The sequence below is a fragment of the Ictidomys tridecemlineatus genome, chromosome 11 (assembly GCF_052094955.1).
Source record: "Ictidomys tridecemlineatus isolate mIctTri1 chromosome 11, mIctTri1.hap1, whole genome shotgun sequence".
Lineage (NCBI taxonomy): Eukaryota > Metazoa > Chordata > Mammalia > Rodentia > Sciuridae > Ictidomys > Ictidomys tridecemlineatus.
In genome coordinates this window covers 101,418,978-101,438,403 of record NC_135487.1, presented here as the reverse complement: position 1 = coordinate 101,438,403, position 19,426 = coordinate 101,418,978, and the positions used below count along the sequence as shown (strand labels likewise).

Here is a 19,426-nt window from a genome sequence, read left to right as displayed (position 1 = left end):
AAAATTCTGAAAAATTGAATGCAAAAACATATCAAAAATATAGTGCACCATGATCAAGTGGGGTTGATCCCAGGGATGCAAGGTTGGTTCAACATATGGAAATTAATAAATGTAATTCATCACATCAACAGACTCAAAGATAAAAATCATATGATCATCTCAATAGATGTAGAAAAAGCACTTGACAAAATACAGTACCCCTTCATGTTCAAAACACTAGAAAAACTAGGGATAACAAGAATCTATCTCAACATTGTAAAAGCTATCTATGCTAAGCCCCAGGCCAACATCATTCTAAATGGAGAAAAAATGAAAGCATTCCTCTAAAAACTGGAACAAGACAAGGATGTCCTCTCTCACACTTCTGTTTAACATAGTTCTTGAAACTCTAGCCAGAGCAATTAGAGAGATGAAAGAAATAAAAGGGATATGGATAGGAAAATGCTGCAGTCTGGCTGAGCACAAATCACGAGCCACTGAAGCAGGAACAAACTTTATTTCTGAACTCCACCAGCACACTCCACACATGCTCCCCGGGAACTCTCCCAAACGCCACGTGGCTCCTCCAGGAACCACCAACTGGAAATCCCTCCTCCGGCACTTCCCCAACCAATAAGAACTCTTCAGGAATCCCCAAGAGAGCTCAACCGGAACTCAACGGGAACTCCACGAGAACTCAAAAGTCATCATCTCAATGGCTCACTGGCGTCACCTCTCAACCACTACTTCTGGAGAAAATGCCATGTGTCATCACGACTTGGCTGTGGCCCTCAACAGGAAAAGAGGAACTCAACTGTCACTATTTGCTGGTGACATGATTCTATACCTACAAGATCCAAAAAATTCCACCAGAAAACTCCTAGAACTAATAAGTGAATTCATTAAAGTAGCAGGATATAAAATCAACACCCACAAATCAAAGGCATTTCTATATATCAGTGACAAATGCTGTGAAAGAGAAACGAGAAAAACTCCCCCATTTACAATAGCCTAAAAAAAAAAAAACTTTAGAATCAGCTTAACAAAATAGGTGAATGACCCCTACAATAAAAACTATAGAATGCTGAAGAAAGAAATTAAAGAAGGGCTGGGGGTGTGGCTCAAGTGGTAGCGCGCTCGCCTGGCATGTGTGTGGCCCGGGTTCGATCCTCAGCACCACATACAAACAAAGATGTTGTGCCCCCCCAAAAACTGAAAAATTAATATTTTTTTAACAAGAAAGAAATTAAAGAAGACCTTAGAAGATGGAAAAATCTCCCCTGTTCTTGGATAGGCAGAATTAATATTGTCAAAATGACCATATTACTAAAAGCACTGTACAGATTTAATGTAATCCCATTCAAAATCAATGGCATTCCTCATAGAAATAGAAAAAGCAATCATGAAATCCATCTGGAAAAATAAGAGACACAGAAGAGCCAAAGAAAGTCTTAATAAGAAGAGTTAAACAGGAGGCATCATTATACCAGAACTTAAACTATGTTACAGAGTCATAGTAACATAACTGGGTTGGTACTGGCACCAAAACAGATATGTAGCCCAATGCTACAGAATAGAAGACACAGAGACAAAACCACATAAATACAGTTATCTAATACTAAACAAAGGCACCATAAACATACACTGGAAAAAAGATAGCCTATTCAACAAATGGTGCTGGGAAAACTGGAAATTCATATGCAGCAAAATGAGATTAAACCTCTATCTCTTATCATGCACAAAACTCAACTCAAATTGTATCAAAGACCTAGGAATTAAACCAGAGACCCTGTGCCTAATAGAAAAAAAAGTAAGTCCAAATTTTCATCATGTTGGATTAGGCCCAAGCTTCCTTAATAAGACTCCTATAACACAAGAAATAAAATCAAGAATCAATAAATAGGATGGATTCAAACTGGAAAGTTACTTCTCAGCAAAAGAAACAATCAGTGAGGTGAACAGAGAGCCTACAGAATTGGAGCAAATTTTTACCACATGCACATCAGATAGAGCAATAATCTCCAGGATATATAAAGAACTCAAAATTATTAACAACAAACACACAAACAACCCAATCAGTAAGTGGGCCAAGGAACTGAACAGACACAATAAAAGTTGTCAAGCGTGGGAGGCCATCCTTGCATGTCATTTGAGTCACCTCCCTGGCTGGGTGAGAGGTGCTTAGACACAGCTGTGTCAGAGCTTTTCCCACCCTTCTCCAGGTCCGAGGGCTTGTCCGTGCAGAGGCGTGTCTGGCCACTACCCCGAAGACCCAATCGTCGCCCCTGACCTTGGGATGCTGCCCCCCTTAACCTTCATTGAATGGGATTTTTCCTGGAATTTTTTGTTCCCCAATAAAAGCCCACTCCCTGGCGTGCTCTCCCTCTCTCGCTAGTCTCTTCTGTAGGCGGGAGCTAGAAGAAGCCATCCCGGAGCTGGTTTTAAAGGTAATTAGAGTCTTGTCTCTTTAATTTAAAACTTCCTAGCATTTTCTCACTAATCGAACCTACTTTAATGAAGCCAGCGCTGGTTGCATGGCAGAGTCAAGGATGTGGGGGGAGGGGACACACTCATGCATTGCTTGAGGGACTGCAAAATGGTGCAACCAATATGGAAATCAATATGGAGATTCCTTGGAAAATTTGGAATGAAACTACCATTTGACCCAGCTATCCCACTCCTCATTCCATACCCAAAGAACGTAAAAATATCATATTACAGGGATGTAGCCACATCAATGTTTATAGCAGCATAATTCATAATAGCTAAACTGTGGAACCAACCTAGATGCCCTTCAGTAGATGAATGAATAAAGAAACTGTGGTATATATACACAATGGAATATTACTTAGTATTAAAGGAGAATAAAATCATGGCATTTGGAGGTAAATGGATGGAGTTGAAGAATATAATGCTAAGCAAAGTAAGCCAATCCTAGAAAAACCAAAGGCCGAATGTTTTCTCTGATATGTAGATCCTGATCCATAATGGGGATGGGGGAGTATGGAAGGAATGGAGGAGCTTTAGATAGGGCAAAGAGGAGGGAGGGGAAGGGACCCGGGAAGGGAGGTAGAAAAGATGGTGGAATGAGATGGACATCATTACCCGAAGTACATGTATAAAGACACGAATGGTATGACTCTACTTTGTGAACAATAGAGACATGAAAAATTATGCTCTACATGTGACTATGAATTGAAATGCATTCTGCTGTCACATGTAATAAAATAAATAAATATATTTAAGATTTTTTAAAAAGAGTTAATCCAAGAACTTTATTTACCTGAGAGACTTTTATCTGTATTACAAAGTAACCTTTATTCACAATTTCCTCCCATAATTTGCCTCCAGGACCCCTAGAAACCCTAAATTCTTACTCATTTTTGTAGCTCAAGATGATGTATGTATGTATGTATGCATTAAATATATATTACAGAGGCTGGGGTTGTGGCTCAGTGGTAGAGCACTTGCCTTGCATATGTGAGGCACTGGGTTCAATCCTCAACACCACATAAAATTAAATAAATTAATAAACAAAAAATATATATGTATATATATACATATATATTAAAAAGAAATATATATATATATATATATATATATATATATAATTTCTCTGGCTATCTGCTATGTATCCATAGCCCATCCATACTTTCACTTTCCAAGGTCATATATATATAAAATTAAACCCAGGGGCACTCTACTACTGAGCTTCATCCCCATATCTCAGCCCACTTTATTTCTTGTGCTAGTCTCAGACTTGTGATCCTTCTGCATTCACCTCCAAGTTTCTGGGATTACAGGTGTGAACCACCATGCCTGGCTTAGTATTTTCTGTTTTAATTCCTGCAAAAAAAAAAAAAGTAACCCAAAGTAACTGGTACTAATCAGGTCTGTTGAGATGGTAGTGGGGAATTTTCTCCCTGTTGTTCTGTTTTCTTATTAGAACTTCCTTACAAAACCCACCATTCTGGACTGCCCAGGGAACTCTCATTCTGTTGTATAGAGTGGAGACTGCCACAATTCATGAGCTGCAGATGGTGTGATTCTACTTTGTGAACAATAGCTAAACTGTGGAACCAACTACTGGCTTTTCAACCACAACATCTTAATAGAAAGAAAGAAAAGAGTACAACAGATTTAGCTATAGATGTAATTGGCCCTGGATGGAACCCAGGGCCCGGCTCACACTGGGGGCAAACTCTACCAAAGAGTCAGGCCACCTCTCTGTGAGGATTTTGTTTTAACAGAATACTTTGATCTGATTATTTGGAGAAACTGCCTCTGAGAACAGAGTAGAAGTTACTCTTTTGTACAGAAAATTCACATCTTAAAAGGAAATCTCCATTTGTCTTACTCTGTGTACCCAGAAGGAGAAGTAAATCACTAGACTCTAATCAGCAGAGAAGGCACTGATTTAACTCTGCATAATAAAACTTACGCTTAGTCACCATACTTTTCCTGTCTGTCTTTCCCAAATCAGCTTCCCCCACAAACCCTTTCCTTTCTTTAAGCTGAAAATAGTATTTAAAATATTTGAAGCCACCTGTTTGAGCTTGACTCATTTCTCTGGCTATCTGCTGTGGATCCACATTCCATCCATGATTTCACTTTCCAAGGTCATCAACCACAGTCCAAAATCCTAAATGAAAGCCAGGAGTGGTGGTGCACGCCTGTAATCCCAACAACTGGGGAGGCTGAGGCAGGAGGGGATAAGTGCAAGGCCAGCCTGGCAACTTAACATGACCCTGTCTTAAAATAAAAAATGAAAGGACTGGGGATGTAGCTCAATGGTAGAGCACCGCTGGGTTCCATCCCCACTACTATAAAACCAAACTGTTCAACTTCAGGGCTGTAAAGACCCCAGCATACTGTTTTCTGATGCCAAAGAAAGGACTTGGAGGACTCAGTGAAGAGGGTTGGAACATTTTATTACCTACACCCTGGCAGCAGGCTGAGATATAACGCAGGGCTGTGTGACACCTACAGGCAGGAGGAGTACATAGGATAGGCTGCAAGCTCACTGTGCATGTGGGTTTCTTCAGACGTTTTATGGGACATTCTTTTACTTTACAATCAAGGACACTCTGCTTTGATCCTCACCTAAATATGAGACAAGAGAAGTGGCCACTTTCCTCTCTCTACTTCTTTCCATATCACATCCTTTAGAGTATTCCTTATCTCACTGCACAGAACAATGAACGTCTCTGGGTGCTGACTAGTGTTCACCGGAACACAAATTTGTGTTGTTCAGTAGCTAAGTTAGGGAATTAACTTAGGTGCCCTTCAACAAATGAATGGATAAAGAAAATGTGGTATATGTACATGGATAAAGAAAATGTGGTATATGTACACAACGGAATCTTACTCAGCCATAAAGAAAAATGAAATTATGGAATTTGCTGGTAAATCGATGGAACTGGAGACTATCGTGCTAAGTGAATTAAACCAACCCCAGAAAAACTAAAGGCCAAATGTTCTCTCTGAGATGCAGATGCTAACACATAACAGGGCAGAGGGATAGAGGTACTTTGGATTAGACAAAGGGGAATAAAGAGGAATAAAGAAAAGGGAGGGAGAATGGGAATAGGAAAGACAGTAGAGTGAATCACACACATTATTTTCCTATGGTCATATAGGAATACACAACCAGTGTAACTCCACATCATGTCCAACCACAGAATGGGAAAACAATGTGAAGTTATACTCCATGTATGTATATTATGTCAAAATACATTCTTTAGTCATATATAACTAAAAAGAACAAGTAAAAAATTTTAAGAATAAAGAAGACACTAATTTTTATACTTAGAAAAAATAATAAAATCAAAAAAGTAAATAAATAAAATAAAATGTGTGCAGTTCTGAGTAGCATAGTGATAGTGTCATGTCAGCCCACTCCTTCCCATGGGGGGCATGAAGCAGCCCCACTGTATACACCACTGCCCAATAGTCCCTTGTGGCTGTTATCAGATCAGATCAACTCTGGTGTTGCTACCCACCCACAACCATAAGCCAAAGCTGTTGCTACTGTAAGGAAAGAACCGAACTAAGGAGATAAAGAGAGAGAAGAGGTTTGTTTATTCAGGACAACCTACGGAGGTGGGCCCAGTGGAGACTGAGACCCACTTTCCAATTACAGCCTGGGGTCCCTCTAGGGGCATGAGGGAGTGGGGGAATTCTGCAGTTAGCCGGGCTGTTGCTAGGGGTCGGCAGGAAGGATCTTTTGGTCGCACCTCCACTCTTTGAGGTGGTCACTGTTCCATGTTGAATCAGGTGTTTTCAGGACTTCAGACCCAGATAACCGTTTCTTTTGGAGTATTGTTTGGGGTTTAGGGTCAGGTTGAGTCAGAGTGACCTTGAGAGACTTATTCTAAGTTTCAGAATGGTGTTGCCTGTGTTAAATTCTTCCTAACAATTACCAGGACCCAAGTCTGATTGCTCATGATTTAAAAGCAAACACTCCTGGGAGGTGAGAGTTGTTTGTTAAGGAAATCAGCTGGAATCCTGAGTAGATGAAGGGGACTATCATCCCCCCAAAAAGCCACCTGGGAGCTCAGGTAAGCAAAAGGGCTTCTATGGAGAGGGAGAGGAGATACGGGGGACAATGGGCAGGAAGGACACTGCCTGGTGGGGGGGGGGGCTGGGTACTTAAGCCAGGGCAGACCGACCTCTCGCGCTCTTTCTCGCGCTTTTTCTCATCGTGCTTCAAGGGTCCTGAATAAACTGCTGAAAGAAGAATCCTGTGTCGTGTTTCCCTTGCTGGCGAGGGGTCGTGACATTCCTGAAACAAAACTTAAGAACTTTGTTATTTAATAATTTATATCTGACCCAGGCCTGGTGGCATACACCTGTAATCCCAGTGACTTGGGAGGTTGAGGCAGAAGGATCACAACACAAGTTCAAGGCCAGCCTCAGCAACTGACAGAGACCCTGTCTCAAAATAAAAAACAAAATATATATGTAAAATATATACTTTAAATAAATTTTCTTTTTTTAAAATGTATAGACTTACTATCCTAAGACAATAGTTTTGGAGTTGGGGGTGTAGCTCAGCAGTAAAGCATTTCCCTAGGTTTAAATCCCAGTACTACAAAAATAAATAAGTAAAGTTTTTTTGTTGTTGTTTTTTTGTTTTTTGTTTTTTGGTGTTTTTTTGTTTTTGTTTTTGGTGCTGGGGATTGAACCCAGGGGCACTTAACTATTGAGTCACACTCCTAACCCTTTTTAGTTTTTGAGATGGGGACTCTCCAAATTGCTTAGGGTCTCACTAAGTTGCTGAGGCTGGTCTCAAACTTGTAATCCTCTTGCCTGAGTCTCCCAAGTGTCTAGGATTATAGTCATAAGTTAATATTTTTAAATTGTTTTTAGTTCTAATCCTCCATCCATTTTTGACTACATGATGCTTTTTACATAGCTGTAATCATAAAATGAATGTAATTTTGCATTCTGCTTTTTCTTGAAATGTGCCCCAAAATCATAAAACATTTTCATGTTTCTACACATTCTTCATAATCATCATTTTCACCTGGACTGTGCTCCCAAACCATTGCCTGGCCTCTGTGCTTGTAGGCTGTTGGCACTAAAGCAAGTTGCATAGTCAGAAAAAAAAGTATTATTATTTTAATAGCTACATAGTATTCCATTGGTTTACATGCTCTAACTTAACAATTTCCTTGTTGTTGAGAACTTATACTCTTACAAATCATGCTACAATGAATATCTTTTATATTTATGTACATAAAATTTTGTTTCTCTTTAATTATTTCCTTAGGGTTTGTTCCCATGAGAGGAATTGCTGAACTTCAGAGAGTGAATGATTTTATAGCTATTGAAATATGCTGCTGTTACGTGCTTCAAAAAAGGTTTTGACAACCAGTGGTCCATTAATTTACCTGTTTTCCAAAAGACCCTTAATCTGAATGATAGAGTGGCTTTATGTTTTGGTTTGTGTTTTTTGATTTTTTATTTTGCTACAAATTAATAAATGTAAAATGGATCCTCAACATAAATTCTGCTTGTTATTTCCTTCTTTCTGCTTTCTGTCTCTTTTGCCTAATAAAAACAGGCACTCTAGGGACCTAACACAACAAGCTGCCACCTAACTCTCAATGACCATGAGACCAACCTAGTAGGAATGCGAACTACAGGAGATTTTGATGGAAAAAAGCTTTATAGTCAGTCATCAAGAACAGGATGATCCCCTGCACGATCCGACTGTAAAACAGGATTCAGAGATTCAAAGGGGAACCAGAGGCTATGGGTAAAGTAAGATCCTGCTATGAGTAAAGCACTTTCAGGGATGAATGCAGTAACACACAAATTATTTTTCTTGTACAAGTTAAAAAATATGCTTAATGGCCACCATCCTTAAATGCAGCAACATCATCTAAGTCACTCAGTCTTTTGAATTTTGTTCTGGCAGCAACATCAGCTAGTGCTGCCAGAACAAAATACAAAAGACTGAGTGACTTAGCTGAAATTTATTTTCTCACAGTTCTGGATGCCAGAAGTCCAAGATCCCAATGTTGATGGTTTAGTTTCTGCTGAGGCCCGTTTCCTGGTTTGTGGATGGCCACCCTACTGCAGTGCCCTCATATTGTTGATCCTTTGTCTGTATATATGCCCCAACCTCCTCTTTTTATAAAGAGACAAAGCACATTGGATTAGCACCCACCACGACGACCTCATTTAACCTTAATTATATCTTTAAAGGGCCCTGTCCCCAAGTAAAGTCACATTTGGAGATACTGGGGGCCTAGAACTTCCATATATTGTAATAGTGATCCACTTTATGCTTTGAATATAGCCCTTGCTGCTTTGCTGCTGCAACTAATTTTTAAAATGGACATGTGTTTTGCTCTTCTCCTTCCTGATCTCTCCCCTTCTGTAATCTCAGGGGAAACCGGATTACCTTTCTTCCCCTACCTAGACATCCTGGCTGCTGTGAGCTGAGCATCTTTCCTCTTCCATACTCCTCTGCCACGATGTTATGCCTCAGGCCCTGAGAAATGGAGCTTACAGACCATGGACTGAACCTTTAAGTCCAAATAAACTTTTCCTCCTCTAAGATGTTCTTGTCAGGTCTCAGTCATAGCAACAAAAACACACAATGATGCTTATAAAAGTATTGTGCTTAATTGAAAAAAGCAAAACCACTGAAATCAAAATAAATGCCCAATCATTGGAGAGTAGAAAAACAAATCATGATAAATTCGTACCACGGAATAGCAATAGCAATGAAAATGAATGGGTGATTTGCCACAGCTTTAGAGGACAACTAGTTGTTTAATGTCATAAGGAAAAAGTATTCCCCAGAAAGCAACATGTAATATAATAGTACTTTTATATAATTCAAAAACAAAGGGATTTAAAAAGACATTTATTCACATATGCAATATGTTGCATATGTGTGTGGTCAATAAAAGTAACTTAAGCAATAAAACAATAAACACAAATTGGCATTATGGCAACATTTGAGGGGAAAATGAGGTGGAGTGATACAAAGGAGCACTGGGGTAGGGGTAGGTGACTGATAACGTTTTAGATCTTGGGTTATATCACGGGTTATAGGTATCTATTGCATTATAAAGGAAAGGAAGAAGAGGCAGAGGCAGGAGGATCACAAGTTCAAAGCTGACCTCAGCAACTTGGTGAGGTCCTAAAAGCAATTTAGCAAGACCCAGTCCCACAAATAAATAAATAGAGCTGCAGATTTAGCTCAGTGGTTAAGTACCACTGGGCTCAATATCCCACACCAGGAAAATAAATAAATAAATAAATAGATAGATAGATAGATAGATAGATAGTTAGATGGAAGGCAGGCTGGAAGAGGAGCAGGGATGGAGAGGTTGAGGACTGACCTGGCTATCATATATCTCTGATACTTGTTACAACTCTAAAGAATAACCACCAGGCACATGTAATCCCAGCTGCTTGGGAGGCTGATACGAGAAGATCACAAGTTCAAGGCCAACCTCAGCAACTTAATAAGACACTGTCTCAGAATAAAATTTAAAAGGCTAAGGATGTAACTCAATAGTAGAGTGCTTGCCCCGAATGCCCTAGGTTCAATCCTCAATAGAAAGAGCTGCACTTTATCTTTGAAGTTAAGCAGAACTATGCAACTTGTTCTAGCCAAGATTTGTGAAGAGAAATTATCATTTTAAGGCTGACAGCTCTGAGAGATGCAGGGCCTCCGCCAACATAGTTTGAGACAGGGTCTCACTACATTTCCCAAGTTGTCCTCCAACTGGAACTCCTCTTGGTTTAACGCTTCCCCACCAGTAGCTGTAACTACAGAAGGTGTGGGCCACCACCTTAAGCTATGAATCTGTAATAGCTTTGACAGTGTGACAAGGACACAGAATCTGATTACCTTAAGAGTTGGGCAAGTGATGACTTTTAGGTGGAAGGGAAGGGTTTATAGTCCAGAAGCATATGGGAAGTTCTTGAGGTGCTGACATTTTATTTCTCGAGCAGGATGATAATGATACAGGTATATGCCTTGTAATATTCACTAAAGTGTGTGTGTGTGTGTGTGTGTGTGTGTGTGTGTGTGTGTGTACAACAAACCTTTCTTTTTTTTTAAAAAAAATAACAAAGTATAACTAACTCACTAGAGACAAATGCTAGGCTAGAGTGAGGTGGGGGTGGAGGGAATTTCTTCCACATGCTTCTCTCTTGGTGCACATATATACATGCTGTCAATTTTCTGTCTTGGGTACATTTTGAATTATTTTGACATGCACTGTCCATTGATGATGAATCTAAGTCCATCAAAAGCAATATTCTATCAAAACCATCATCTTACCTTCTCTTTGTTTTTGCAGTGCTAGGAATTGAGCCCAGGGCCTTGTGCATGTTTAGGCAAATACTCGAATTCTTTTCTATACCTATCAGCACTCCCTCATCTCCCAATAACTTTCAGCTCATCACCACATACAACTTAGCCTCAAAACAGCCCCCTCCTGTACCCCAACATAGGTTATATTGTAAGTGGAAAGGGCATTTGGCTGCCATTGCTCTCTCTGCTATTTTTCTCCTCTGCCCTCAACTTGTCATTGCCAATGTTAAAATAGTCCTTACTGGTCCTACAGTTATCTTCTTAACTCCTCTGATTCCTGTGTTCTGCAGCATATGGAAATTCAGTGGTGGAGGAAGTTGAGCTAAAATACAAATAAGACCCAAAGTGGGGAAGAGAAAGACTGGAGAGAGCAAGTGTCCAGCATCCACACAACCCCCCTGCCCACCAGCTATTGGCTCACTGTTTCTTCCAGATGTCTGAATAGTTCAACCCTAAAATCCCATCCTGACAGTCTATTTATAAGTGCGTGAACATAAGACACTAAAGTGGTTCAGCTGATGTGCAACAGAAACAAGCCACACTCAAATTGCAGATGCATAAGCAAAAGAAATGGCTGCTGTTGTTTTAAGCCACTCCATTGTGGAGTGGATTGTTATGTAGCAATAAGTAACTGACACAACTCCTATGGCATGGATTTTGACCTTGGTTGTCCAGCTAATGCAAGAGGACAGGGATATTTTTAATGGGATTGTAGGGATGGTTTGCTTTACAAGGATCCATGTTGGCACAAGTGTGGAGAAGGGATTGAAGGGGGCCAATACTGGAGACAGAAGAGGGTTAGGTCTGAAATACAGGCCAGAGAAAGCCTTGTTATATGACTCATCAGTGTTAATCACAAGCCCAGATGAATGGTTTTGGGCAATCTGGACAATTATTTTCTCACTTTTATTTGTTGAGTTGGAATGTGATGGCATTTGAAGACAGGGTTTTTAAAGAGGCAATTAAGTTAAAATAAGGTAATTAGGATGGACTCTAATCCAATATGGCTGGTGTACTTATAAGAGGAGGAAATTCAGACAGAAAGAGAGACACCGGGAATGCACTGCACTCAGAGCTTAGACCATGTAAAGACACAGAGAGGTGGCTATTACAGCTAAGGAGAGAGGCCTCAGAAGGAATCAGACCTCAGAAGGAACTAGAGCTGGGCATGTGCACCTTCGACTTCTAGTCTCCATTCCTGTGAGAAGATAGGCTGGCATTGTTTAGAGCACCAGTCTGAGCGTGGGTAAAGGAAGCCCCATGGAGCTAGTGCCACATGTGACATCTCAGGCCAATGAGACATTAGGAGCAGGAAGCTGGGGGACCCTGGAGAAAGCTTGCTCTCTCCTGAAAAGAGCCACAGGAAAAGATGAGCCCTCCTCCCTCGGCTTGTAGGCAATGCCTGGAAAAGCAGTCGCCATCTTCAACTCAGTGGTAGGATGGAGCCTGGTGGAGAGAAGCTAATGAGTCAGTTAAGCATAAATCCTACCCTCTTTCTAGATTTTTTACTTCATTAAGTGATATATTTACTTTTTGTTTAAGCCACTTTGAGATGGGGTTTCTATTAATTACCACTGAATGTGTCCTAAATGATTGAGACCTTAACTAAACAAGTGTCAAGGGCAGTGGGATTTGGAGGAGGTAGCATGGGGAACAGATTGCAGAGGAAGTAGGAGGTACGATCAGTGGGACACAGTCACTGACTGAATACTGATGGTTAGAAGGGATAATGTCCCTCAGACAGGTCTACCATTTTCCTAGACTCTTAGGTTCAATCAATCAATTGTAGACTGTTCCATGATGTGTGTACTACTAAAGATGGGATGCAAAATGATACTAAAGATGTCAAAATATGAAAAAATACATCTCAGAATTAATTTTAAAAGAACGAAAAGAAGTATATATTTTCTCTGTGTGTGTGCACACAGTTTTTCTGGGTTTATTTAAGTACAAGTGAAATACACACAGGAGTCTCCTATTCATTTCCTTCACTGTGCAGCCTGGCATTGGAACTGGTGACTCTGAGGGCCAGTAGGGTTTCTTTATTCACAATGGCTCTGAGGTTCGTGGAGGAAATACTGTGAGCAATCTCAGCACAATAAGACTCGTTGCTCAGCAGCAGATCTTTGACATTGAGGACTAGGAACTTCCAGAAGCCACTGGAAGCATGGGCTTTACTTCCTTGTTGCTCCCATAACCAATGTTGGGAATCAGGCTGTGACCCTCCAATCTTCTCAGTACCCAGTTGTGGCTATCCCTGAGTTCCTGAGTTTCTATTGGTCATACTTTTGACATATCAGCCTGACTAGAGCTGAATGAGCATCGTGTTCCTCTTTTTGATGACCTTGGACTTCATGAGAGGTCTGAGACTGGTGATAATACTGAGCAGGAGATTGCTAGTACCACTGCAGACAGTGCAGAGGGGAGAGGGGCAGAAGTGGGCATTCCTTCATGGGCACTGTTTTATGTTATTCTATCAATATCTCTGAGTGTTTTGTGCAAATCTATACTTCGGACTTAAAAAGATAAAAAATACTAACTTAATCAAAGAGAGGTTCACAATCTTTTCCTATGGGTTGCAATGTTATCAGTACTGTAATGAATTAGGGATGTGATGTCACTGAGGAGGAGCCGATCGCTTCTATTATAAACTGATGGGATTTGGATAACCTTGGGACAGGAATGATATAGGAGCTTTGACACATCAAAAGTTTTTTGGTTTTTTTTAACGAATTTAATTCCAAGTTCAATGTGTAGTAAAGTTTTACTAGTTTGTGGCAAAATGAGAAAATTAACAACCAAATAACAAAACTTTGTATGGAACTACATTTATTGGAGCTAAAGACTTCTACTGATTCTGAAATGGTACCTTTCCTCTTTCATTGTTAAAGTTTCTTTGTTCTATGAAATGATTATGATACTAGATAATTAATAGGAGACTAGGAGAAAAAGTTTTTACTTAGCAAGAAAGAAAGGCACAAACAAAACCCCAAATCAACACCAACTCTTGAGAGTCTCCCCTATTTTTTTTTAAATACACAGGGCCATGAAATCCACAAATCTAGGAACAATGCTAGGAAATGAGCTTTACTATTTGTCTTGCTAATTCCATCATCATCACTGTATATCTTTCCTGTCATAACCAGAGGCCTCACCTCCTAGGGCATCATGCCAGGGGAGGGTGAGTCTGGAGACCTGGGCTGTGCCCCCTGTGCTTTCTCCATAAAGGGCTCAGCTCTCACCTCTCATTAGGAGCCTCTGCAGAGAAAGATCCAGTCTCCACTCGCTGGCAACTTCAGCTCCTGGCCCTGTGTTGGTGGAAGAGGTTTGCTTTCTGTGAGTTTGGAGAGCCCTTATTTTAGCTCAGGTCTGGTTTAGTTTCCAGAGATGTGTGGAGTTAAAAAAAAAAAAAAAAGGCAAGGGAACTTTGAGTCTTTGTAAAATTAGAGAGGAATGGAGACAGGAATAAAGAAAAAAAGACAATCAAGACAGTGACTTTCATCTTGTTGTTTTTTTTTTTTTTTTTTTTAGGCTACCATGACCCAACTCAGCTTCCTGCTGTTTCTCATTGTGGCCAGCAGAGGATGCAGTGCTGGTGAGTCTCCCTGTCAGGGCCCAGTCCCCCAGCTCACCTGCACACAGCTTTCAAAGAACACACACTAGGCAGGGTTGCTTCCAGGAAGGGGACTCTCCTGAGCCAGAGATGACGTCTTTGAGAGGCACAGAGGCCACCTTGGATGTAGTCTGAGGGCTGATTTCTGGCCTCTGGAGGGATCTGGTCTCTAGCAGTGAGACTATTGCTAAGATGTGACATATCCTGGGTCTGGTTCTTTGTCTCTGTGTGGTCCTGAGGGGACCCTTGTAAGAAAGGTGTCCTCTCTTCACTATTTCCCACTACCATGGCCTGCAGTGACCTTGGTAATTGTGTGGTATATCCTGTTCCCAGAGAATGTTCTCTTTATAGTCTTCTCTCTATAAGAATAGCAATGGCATTTTAAAATCTGTATTTCTTTTAATTGTTATTTATCTATTCATTTTTAAAAGACAAACACCTGTTTCTTTCCAGAGTACTGGGGATTGAACCCAGGGCCCTCTACCACTGACCCACATCACCAGCATTTTTTATTATTTTTTTATTTTGAGATAGGGTCTCATTAAGTCACCCAGATCACAGGTGTTTACCCCCGTGGCTGGCTGAGAAAAGCATGTTTCTACATATTATCTCACTTGATCTTTACAAAATACTATTTATTAGCTTCATCTGAGGCAGAAGGAAACTGAGGCTCAGGTGTGGCAGGTAGAACCCAAGGACTCTCCCCTGGAAGCCTGAGCTACTTAGGCCTGAATAAATCTGACTTGAAAGCCTGCGATCCTCCCACCCCTCCAGACTTTTAGACTGGTTTGCAGAGTTGACGCTCCTGTACAAGGTTCTTCATTCTGTGCCCCTGCTGGTCTCCTGGCTAGAGTCTCAGCTCTGTCACCTCTCCCTCTGCCTCAAGCCCCTTAAGCTACCTGTATTTCCTCCTCAAGCCGGGCTTTGCTCCATTCTTTTCTCCAGGTCTTTGGACATATTTTTCTCCTGCCTTGAATTCTCTTTTCTTTCTTCCACCTGATGAATCATGTCTATTCTCTCAGAGTACACTGTAGTGTCACCAGAACTAGAAAGCCTCTGTCACTAAGTCATCCTACTCCAGACAACCCCCGGCTCCCTTCAGACTTCTCTATTCTCATCTCAGAGTCTTTCTCTTGTTCTCCTGAGCTTATCCTTCATTCCTTTTAATAAAATTTTCTGTTGGTTTTGGCACCTCCCTCTAGAGGTAAGTTCCTGGGGATGTTTAATTTCTTGAATGCCCTGTGCCCAGGGCAGGGCTTGGCCCAGCACGAGGTCGTGTGGAGGGAGGGAGGTAAACCTGTGCTGGATGCTGGCTCAGATGGGCTGATGGATGATGCTGGATAGCTCAGGGTCTTTCAACCCAGGCAGCGAGGCTCTGCCACAGAGGTGGAGTGAGTTGGGGATTAGTGGCAAGGGAAGGCTGGGTTTTGTGTCAGAGCAGCAAAGAGAATGAAACTCTGCATATTCTCTAGCTGTGGGCAATGCTGTTTCCAAGAAATGGACCTGGTCATCATTGTCTCCATCTCTGCCTAGAAGCTGCAAAGAAATCAAAGAGAAGTACTTTGGTGCAAATGGTGAGTAAGGAGCCCTATCAGGATTTTGTCTTCGGTGAATTTTTTTTCTTTTTCTTTTTCTTTTTTTTTTTTTAAGCTTTTTAAAGTTCTTTTTTGGTACTGGGGATTGAACCTGGGGCACTTTACCACTAAGCCCCACCCCCCTCACCTTTTTGAGACAAGGTCTGTCTATGTTGCTGAGGCTGGCCTGATCCTTCTGCCTCAGCCTCCTAAATTGCTGGGATTACAGGTGTGTGCCACTGCACCCAACTGTTTTTTTGTTTTGTTTTGTTTGGGGTTTTAGTTTAAATAAATGTGGTAAAAAGTATATACTATATATAGAATAAGCTTTGTCATTTTAACCAGTTTTAAGTGTACACTTCAATGGCATGAATTACTTTCTCAGTGCTATGCAATCACTGCCACTATCCATCTCAAGATAATTTTCATTATTTCAAACAGAAATTCTATGTTCATTAAGTAATGAACCCATATTCTGCCTTCCCTAAGGTCCATATAGTTGCTGTTGTACTTTCTGTCTCTATGAATTTGCCTATTTTAGTTTCTTCGTGTAAGTAGAATCATAAGGTAACTGTACTTTACATCTGGTTGCTTCCACTTAGCATAGTGTTTTCAAGGTTTTTACATATAGCGTGAATAACTAATTGCTTTCTATCAGTTTTTGATAGATATATATGTCAATATATGCACAATATAGATTGTATGTGATGTGTGTATACACACTATTTTATTTTTCTGTTGAGTATGTCAGTTATTTCTATGAGTCCTGTGACTAATCCTGCAATAAATGTTTAGTGTTTGAATCCTATTTTTAATTCCTTTTGGCATGTACTAGAAGTGGAATTTCTGAGTCATATGAAAATTCTGTGCTTAATTCTGAGAGGAACGTTGCTCAGAGCTTGGATAATTCTGTGTTCTGCCTCAGTCAGTAGGTTTTGTTATTCAAACTTAGGGGTGTTCCACTACACCCAGGGATGCATAGTGACATTACTCAGGAGAGGAGCCCTTAGGCCATGTTTCCAGTTCCCAGAGCTGTCCTGGTCATGGCACTGAGATGGCATGAGCTCGCAGACAGGGAGGCTCGGGGCTGGTTCTCTCCACAGATGGCCTGTATCTCCTCCGGGCCAAGGATGGTGCCATCTACCAGACCTTCTGTGACATGACCTCTGCGGGTGGTGGCTGGACCCTGGTGGCCAGTGTGCATGAGAACAACATGGCTGGGAAGTGCACGGTGGGCGATCGGTGGTCCAGCCAGCAGGGCAACAGAGCAGACTACCCAGAGGGGGACAGCAACTGGGCCAATTACAACACCTTCGGGTCTGCAGAGGCGGCCACCAGTGACGACTACAAGGTGGGTGCCACTGGGAAAGGGTGAGGACCTGAGTGTGGCTGGGCACAGCATGCAGGAGGAAGGTTGGCAGGGGGGCTGCAGACATGGGGCTGGAGTGGAAGAAACAGTCACATGCCTCGAATCCCAGCTTCCTTCCACAGGCCATTAGGCAGCGGGATGTTGGGGGGGGCATGATCTGCTGGAGGTGGGTGTGTGTGAGCACGGCTGGCTATCTGTCCCCCTGGAGCCCAGAGCTGTCAGCTCAGCTGAGGGAGCCCATGTGTGTCTTTTGCCTCTGTGGGACCTGGGCTGGTCAGTCTCAGTGTTGGTTGCTTTTCCAGAACCCTGGCTATTACGACATCCAGGCTGCGGACCTGGGCATCTGGCATGTGCCCAACAAGAGCCCCATGCAGAACTGGCGGAACAGCTCTCTGCTGAGGTACCGCACCAGAACTGGCTTCTTCCAGCATCTGGAACATAATCTGTTTGGCCTCTACCAGGTACACAGGGCTGCAGGCTGGGACTGGCTGTCCTGGGTGTAGAGAGAGGCAGGTGTGTGAGGTTGGGCAGGAAGCACCTTGCCATGGCCCTTTCATGTCCCCTCATCCTAATTTGCTGATAGCTTCTGTCCCACTATCCTCAGAAATTCTGAGCCAGATGACTCATAATGGCAATGTGGGGGGAACATGGGAGGAATGGAGGAACCTTAGATAGGGCAAAGGGGAGGGAGGGGCTCAGGGGTAGGGATGATGGTGGAATGAGTTAGACATCATTACCTTAAGTACATGCATGAAGACACGAATGGTGTGAAAATACTTTGTATACAATCAGCGACTTGAAAAATTGTGCTCTATATGTATAATATGTAATGAATTGCATTCTGCCATCATGCATAACACATTAGAATAAATAAATAATTTAATAAAGAAAAAAAATGCTGAGCCAGAGAAGATAAGAGACCCAGGAGAGAGAAGACTGGGGGGGGGGTCAGGCGGGGAGAGGGAGAGAGAGAGGGAGAGAGGGCACCAGTTGGCCTGGTTGTAGGAGAAAAGCAAAAAAGGAAAGATTCTTATTTTGCCTGGTTTTGAAATAATCTCATTTACTGAGAAAACATTGCTTTCTCTTAATGAATGATTGTCCCCCCAAACCAAAACTATTTCCTTATCCAATGATTTTGTCATTGTTGTTCCTTGTAGAAATACCCAGTGAAATATGGAATAGGAAAGTGTTGGGCTGACAATGGTCCGGCGATACCTGTGGTCTACGATTTTGGTGATGCTCAGAAAACTGCAGCGTATTACTCACCCTATGGCCGGAGTGAGTTCTTAATGCTCCTTGAACTCTTCATAGCAAAGATGATAAATTTAGTTATGATAGGAGGTTACTTATTAACACAGCTCATTCTCTTCAATGAATGTTACATGTATTGTCACATATAATTTGTGCAACTATCCTTGAGGACTATTATGAACCCCACTTTATGAATCAGAAACCTGAAGCACTGAGAGGTTCAGGAACCTACCTGAGACCACAGTACACAGGCAGGAGAGTAGCATATGGGCTGGGGAAGTTTGGCTCCAGATTCTATTCCTAGTTACCCCATTATCAACCCCTCAGCAACTTATTGAGACCAAGATTCACGTATAAAGGGCAAATGGTGAGACAATTTTACTTCTATTGTGAGGGGTAAATATTTATTTAATGTTCATTTAAGTTTGGGGGCATCTCCTTTGTTAGGTTGAGGCCTATTCTATAAAGTTCAAAGCTGTTGTAAATACATCTAGGATTTAAAATTTTAAAATAAAAGAGAAGCCAGACATCCTAGTGTCTGTCTATAATCCCAGATGCTCAGGTGGCTGAAGCAGGAGGACTGAAAGTTTGAAGCCAACCTGGGCAACTTAGTGAGACCTTGTCTCATAGAGACAGAGACAGGGAGAGAGAGAGAGAGAGGGAGAGGGAGAGGGAGGGAGGGAAGAAGGGAGGGAGAGGGAGGGGGAGAGGGAGGGAGGGAAGAAGGGAGGGAGAGGGAGGGGGGGCAGGGGGAGAAACTATTTGCTGCAATAATCCTTTTTACATGTTTGTTT

General features: G+C 41.7%; 1 protein-coding gene across 1 annotated transcript; it reads left to right on the top strand.

Moving 5' to 3' along the window:
- Window positions 1–16,927: 16,927 nt before the first annotated feature.
- Window positions 16,928–18,781, top strand: LOC144368633 (intelectin-2-like). Its single transcript, XM_078027800.1, has 3 exons — window positions 16,928–17,363; window positions 17,684–17,842; window positions 18,539–18,781. The coding sequence occupies exons 1-3, from the start codon at window positions 17,172–17,174 to the stop codon at window positions 18,779–18,781; spliced, it is 594 nt and encodes a 197-aa protein (XP_077883926.1). The 5' UTR covers window positions 16,928–17,171.
- Window positions 18,782–19,426: the final 645 nt, after the last annotated feature.

What these genes read in the sequence shown, in the direction of transcription:
- LOC144368633 (XM_078027800.1), top strand. Translation starts at nt 17,172, where the DNA reads ATGACCTCTGCGGGTGGTGGCTGGACCCTGGTGGCCAGTGTGCATGAG. An exon ending in CCACCAGTGACGACTACAAG is followed by an intron (nt 17,364 to 17,683) that starts GTGGGTGCCACT and finishes TTGCTTTTCCAG; the next exon opens with AACCCTGGCTATTACGACAT. An exon ending in ATCTGTTTGGCCTCTACCAG is followed by an intron (nt 17,843 to 18,538) that starts GTACACAGGGCT and finishes TGTTCCTTGTAG; the next exon opens with AAATACCCAGTGAAATATGG.